The sequence below is a fragment of the Pseudophryne corroboree genome, unplaced genomic scaffold (assembly GCF_028390025.1).
Source record: "Pseudophryne corroboree isolate aPseCor3 unplaced genomic scaffold, aPseCor3.hap2 scaffold_1205, whole genome shotgun sequence".
Lineage (NCBI taxonomy): Eukaryota > Metazoa > Chordata > Amphibia > Anura > Myobatrachidae > Pseudophryne > Pseudophryne corroboree.
In genome coordinates this window covers 73,189-79,188 of record NW_026967830.1, presented here as the reverse complement: position 1 = coordinate 79,188, position 6,000 = coordinate 73,189, and the positions used below count along the sequence as shown (strand labels likewise).

General features: G+C 41.3%; 1 protein-coding gene across 1 annotated transcript in view; it reads right to left on the bottom strand.

Moving 5' to 3' along the window:
- Positions 1-1,012: 1,012 nt before the first annotated feature.
- LOC134991139 (zinc finger protein OZF-like) overlaps positions 1,013-6,000 on the bottom strand; it is a 50,550-nt gene continuing 45,562 nt past the window's right edge. Inside the window, exon 4 of the mRNA XM_063950729.1 lies at positions 1,013-5,993. Coding sequence (XP_063806799.1) covers positions 4,675-5,993 — 1,319 coding nt within the window. The 3' untranslated portion in view covers positions 1,013-4,674. The remainder of the gene's footprint in view (positions 5,994-6,000) is intronic.

The window sequence follows — 6,000 nt, the reverse complement described above, 5'->3', positions numbered from 1 at the left end:
GGAGAACCATCTACAGAATATGAACAGGGGAGCATAGTTATTTGTTATTTACCTGGCACCTATCACCTAGTACCATTTCTTTTATGTGTTGCCTTGGAGTTGTGGTGAAAACTCTATTTACTAGTGTGACATAATGCATTGGTTTGCGTATTGATAAGGTATCTATTGACCTATTGTTTCTGTATTATCAGGAACTTTACAGCGGCAGCTGTGTGATTCTGTGCAAGCTGAAGCATGTTGCTGTATATCAGGGCTGGCCAAACCGGTCCTCGAGATCTACCAACAGTGCATGTTTTCCAGGCCTCCTGGAGACCTGTAGAATTGGCAGTTAGGAATGAATGCAGTACATCTTAATTAGTAATGACTACACCTGTGCACCAGCTAAGAGGTCTGGAAAATGTGAACTGTTGGTAGATCTCGAGGACCGGTTTGGCCAGCCCTGCTGTATATGATCTAGTGCTGGGAGGTTGTTTTATTCTGGACCAGCAATCCACCTACCTGTCCTATGAGGGTGGCGTAACGTGAGTAACGCAGCAAATCGCCCCAGATAACCATTACTGGACAGGACTTTTTGGAAACTCAGATTTCACATCACTAATCAATGTACAGTGGCTGGTAAATGCCATCAGGTAACAGCTACTTTTGAACACTGATCTGGATTAATAACAAACACTGGTGATATTGGTTAATGAATAATCACCAACTGCAGTGGTAACTAACTAGTGAGTTCTAGATGTCTTTAACAATCACTTTGTGTATTATATATTTTATGTGCTCATTACTACGGTAGGTGGTTTGTGGATAATATTTACTGTTTTAAGAAACGATCCGGTCTTTAGTGTTAAAATGTATGCACCAAATTTTGTGATGATGTATACCAGGGAAGGCCTTTGTAGTGGGCAGATGGCCGTCTGGTCCAACTCTGAATCGGGCTACAATGTCTGAGTCAGCCTCGACATTTGCCTCTACCAAGGATAAATATAAAAGTGTCAGTAAGCGCAGTCGCAGTGGTTTAACTTTTTATTGAAGCAAAGTATAATACAATCATAAATATAAAAGAAAATTAATATTGTGTACTTTACAGTGTAATTAAACAATAAATTCAAAGACATTTTACAAATCTGTTGTCTGCATTTATCTCGTTTCTTTCAGACGTTCAGTCACAGAAAACGACACAAAAGTACAAGGATCGCACATTATTGTTGATTTCGGCTAGAACATCATATTATGCCAGCTATCATTCACATCCAACAAGAACTTGTTAAGAAATACTTGAGCTAGAAAATACAAAAATGTTTTCTGCGCTTGCCCCACGCCCTCCCATGGGACATATAAAATGGGTATCACAGAGAAATAGGTGGATGACCTCCCGATACGCTGGTCATATACCACAAAGTGTTGGTTTGGGAGGTGTGAATGTGTCATCTTACTGAAGCAGATAACGTTGCTATGTAACTCTCCCACACTTCAACATATTGCTTTACTTTTCTGTCCTTCTCTAGAGCCACTCCCACCCATTCCACTGGAAAAAGGTAAAACGGCTTTGCTAGGAATAAGGGTAATGACGGAGGTTCTGGGTGGATCCACACTTGTAGTATGGATTTGCGTGCTGCTGCACTTACTGCTACAAGTAATTTTTTGCCACCTTCTGACATGGCTTGATCATTTCAAAAATACCAAAGATTGCCCATTCTGGCAACAGGTGTAAATAGTTTACCAGGCAACATATTTACATATTTGTACCCAGAAGCTTCCAATCAGGGGGCATAACCAAAAACAGTGATAAAGGTCTGCTCGAGAATCTCCGCATTTCCAGCAATTATGAGTGGTTGAAAGAACTATTAAAAATATTTATGAGAGAGAAAATGTAAAGTTATGCACTTTGGGATTAAGAATAATCGGGCAGCATATAAACTAAATGGCAAAAATGTAGGGATAACGGTGGTTGAAAAGGATTTGGGTGTGCTCATCGATTATAGACTCAGTAGCAGTACGCAATGTCAAAATGCAGCAACAAAAGCAAATAAGGTGTTAGCATGCATAAAACGGGGTATGGAGACAAGGGATGAGAGTGTAATCCTGCCACTGTATAAATACTGTGTACAGTTCTGGGCGCCTCACTATAAAAAGATATCTTGGAACTAGAAAGGGTTCAGAGGCGAGCCACCAAACTGGTTAAGGGAGGCACTGAGTTATGAGGAAAGACTCACAAGGTTAGATATGTTTACACTGGAAAAGAGGCAGCTGAGAGGGGACATTATTAATATTTATAAATACTGTAAGGGACAATACAAGGATTTATCAGATGATCTGTTTATCAAAAAAATGCTACACAGGACAGGAGGACACCCCCTGAGGTTAGAAGAAAAAAACATTTCATACACAACGGAGGAAAGGGTTCTTTACAGTAAGAGCAGTAAGGATTTGGAATTATCTACCAGAGGAGGTAGTATTGGTGGACTCACTAAATAAGATTAAAAATGGATTAGATAAATTCCTAACTGATAGAAATATCCAAGGTTACTGCATCTACATTATATTTAATTTTATAATACAGGTTGAACTCGATGGATATTTGTCTTTATTCAACCTCACCAACTATGTAACTATGTAAGAGAGATACAATCTGTGAAGTATATTCAGAAACATTTCTTTATTGGTTTCAAAATATTTGAATCATTTCCAATAAAACAAAGTTGCTCAGAGTTACACCAGTGTATCACTTTCCATATATAATTCCCCTCCGCAGTGTCACATGACTTGGCTGTGATCTTTGGAAGCAATAGGAGTTGTTGTATTGTCATGAGACGCTTGAATAATGTTTATCCCCATTTGTTTGTAGATCTGCTGTAATTGGATATAAATCCTGACTGGTCTGGATGGATCACATCTCCTAGATGAAAATGAATCCTTTTGTCAAGGTCTTGGCTAAACGTAACATTTAGGGCCGGATGTAATGCCGTCCCAGTTGGCCGGAGGTGCGGGTTGCCCGTCACACTTGGACATTTTTTAATGCGCCAGTCATTTACAATACATAGGGGGTCATTCCAACCCGATCGCTCGCTGTAGTTTATCGCAGCGATCGGGTCGGAACTGCGTCATTGCCTAGAGATCACCTCTGCCTGCTTGACAGGCAGAGGCGGTTGCACAGAGGTAGGGGGCAGCATAGCAGTGTTTGCCCGCCATTATGGGGGTGCGGTCCGGCCAACGTAGGCGTGGCCAGACCGTGCAGGGGCCGGGCCGCGCAACGTCATACACAGCCGCTGCGACCAGGGGCAGTGACTATCAACTCCCGGCCAGCCGCAACAGCTGCGGAATGACCCCCATAACCACGCCTTTAATTGACGCTTTTTAAAAAAATCAGATTTCGGCTTGCAACACGGCCCTTAGTATTTAAAAGGGAAACTATAGGATTCACAAAGACCAATGTTCTTAATTCTTTATAGAATAATCACCATTAAGCTGGAGAGGTGACTGGGGATGGCAATGTAAAATGTGAGCTGAGGAAAGGGGGGAGTAGACGTCAATAACCATAGGCTGTCAGGACACAAGTACTGTTAGGACAAACGGTCAAAATTGAATGTGGCAAAGAGGAAACAAGTGTTGAAAAATCTGACCGGAAATGAGAGACTTAATGAACTGAGAGCATAGATGTATGACAGAAGAGTAAATTTACAGTACATGAAGCCGGCAGTAAAAGCAGTATTTCCTGCAGAAGCAATCCGCCAATGCAGAAGCACTGTGCAGGTAACGGGACAGCACAGCGTGCCAGGTCTGGTGTGAAGAGTGTCAGTGGCCAAAGATTGTCCGGAGCAGTGAGCGGTGTCTAGGACATTGGGGAAAATGTTTTTGAAAGAAGATAGAGTAGGGACATAAAATAATAAAAAAGGAAGAAAACATGGCAGGTTAGGTGAATTATGGATGCTTTGCATGAGGGGGGAACTGGAGAAAGGGATGGGTTGAAGCAAATGAGGTAAACTATCAAAGGGAGGAGAGCAAGTTGGAAAATTTGGAGCAGAGATGGAAGAAGATAAGTCTAATTAATTATATGTCCAATGAGAGAGGATAAAAGAGTGAGGGGAAGAAGACCAGTGGCAGCTAACCTGTTAATGGGAATGTTGACATGGACTACAGATATATTCTATGGAAAGGATCATAAAATTGGGAGAAGATGAATGACTGCAATGCTGTCACTCACATGCTAGGAAGTTGGAGATCCTATACTGTCAGCTAGGAATGGTTCTAACTGGGACAGAAGCCTAAAGCCCAACGTGTGCTCCTTCCGTGGAATTGCGGGACTCCCTTTTGGTGCTGAACCTTGATAGCGGGTGGAGGATAAGGACTGGAAGAAAACCAATTAATGACAAAGGAGGATGTAGAAGAGATACACAGAAAACGTAGGGAACCAGTAAAGGAGCTGGTACCATATAGCGGGGTGTGAATTTCATTCTGGGAAATCTAGGCGTAAGCTTCAAGATAACCGCACTCAGGCTCGGTGCAGAGTATATTAATACTTATTATTATTCGTAATAATCACACATTCTGCCGTACAGAACATAAACATGTAAAACATTTCTTACACAGAGAATGAATTATGAGTATTCTCCTGGGTGACCGCACTCGTGTAAAAGTTCTGTCTTACTATAACTCCCTCTCCTTACACTCAGACCTATATCATGGGTTCACTCCTGTGTGACTTTTCTGATGTTTACTAAGTTGTGTTCTATATGTAAAGCATTTCCCGCATTCAGAGCAAGAATACGGTCTCTCTCCGGTGTGACGTCTCTGATGTATAACAAGTTCTGCATTACTTTTAAACCCTTTCCCACATTCCGAGCAAGAATACGGTCTCTCACCTGTGTGACGTCTCTGATGTCTAACAAGTTCTGATTTAATTGAAAAACCTCTCTCACATTCAGAGCAGGAATATGGGTATGCTCCTGTGTGAATCATCTGATGTCTAACAAGTAGTGTATTTACGTCAAACCCTTTCCCACATTCCGAGCAAGAAAACGGTATCTCACCTGTATGAAATCTGTGATGCCTAACAAGCTCTGGAAAACTTCTATACCCTTTCCCACATTCAGAGCAGGAATATGGTCTCTCACCTGTGTGACGTCTCTGATGTAACCCAAGTTGTGAATTACGTGTAAAGCATTTCCCACATTCCGAGCAAGAATACGGTCTCTCTCCGGTGTGAAGTCTCTGATGTATAACAAGATGTGGATGACGTGTAAAACATTTCCCACACTCAGAGCAGGAATATGGTCTCTGCCCCGTGTGACTTTTCTGATGTCGAACAAGATCTGATTTAAGTGTAAAAGATTTCCCACAATCAGAGCAGGAAAATGGTTTCTCTCCAGTATGCATTCTCTGATGTCTAACAAGTTCTGAATTACTTATACACACTCTCTCACATTCCGAGCAAGAATATAGTCTCTCACCTGTGTGACTTCTCTGATGTCTAACAAGTAGCGATTTAATTGGAAAACATTTCTCGCATTCCAAGCAAGAATAAGGTCTCTCACCTGTGTGACTTCTCTGATGTATAACAAGTTCTGATTTATATCTAAAACATTTCTTACATTCAGAGCAGGAATATGGGTATGCTCCTGTATGAATCATCTGATGTTTAACAAGATGTGAATTTACTTTAAAACATTTCCCACATTCTGAGCAAGAAAACAGTTTTTCATCTGTATGAATCATCTGATGTACAAGAAGTTCTGAATTACTTCTAAACCCTTTCCCACATTCTGAGCAGGAATATGGCGGCTCTCCTGTGTGACTCCTCTGATGTATAACAAGGTCTGAATTAAGAGTAACACATTTTTCACATCCAGAGCAAGACACATTTGTAATGCAGTTGCTTTTTATACGAGTAGATATTTTCTGTGTATTATCTGCGGCTGTATACATGTCAGTGTGTGTGAGGTCTCCATCACATGAGACTGATTCCTCCTTTATATCAGTAGATGGATCTTTAGAGGAGTCTGTGGG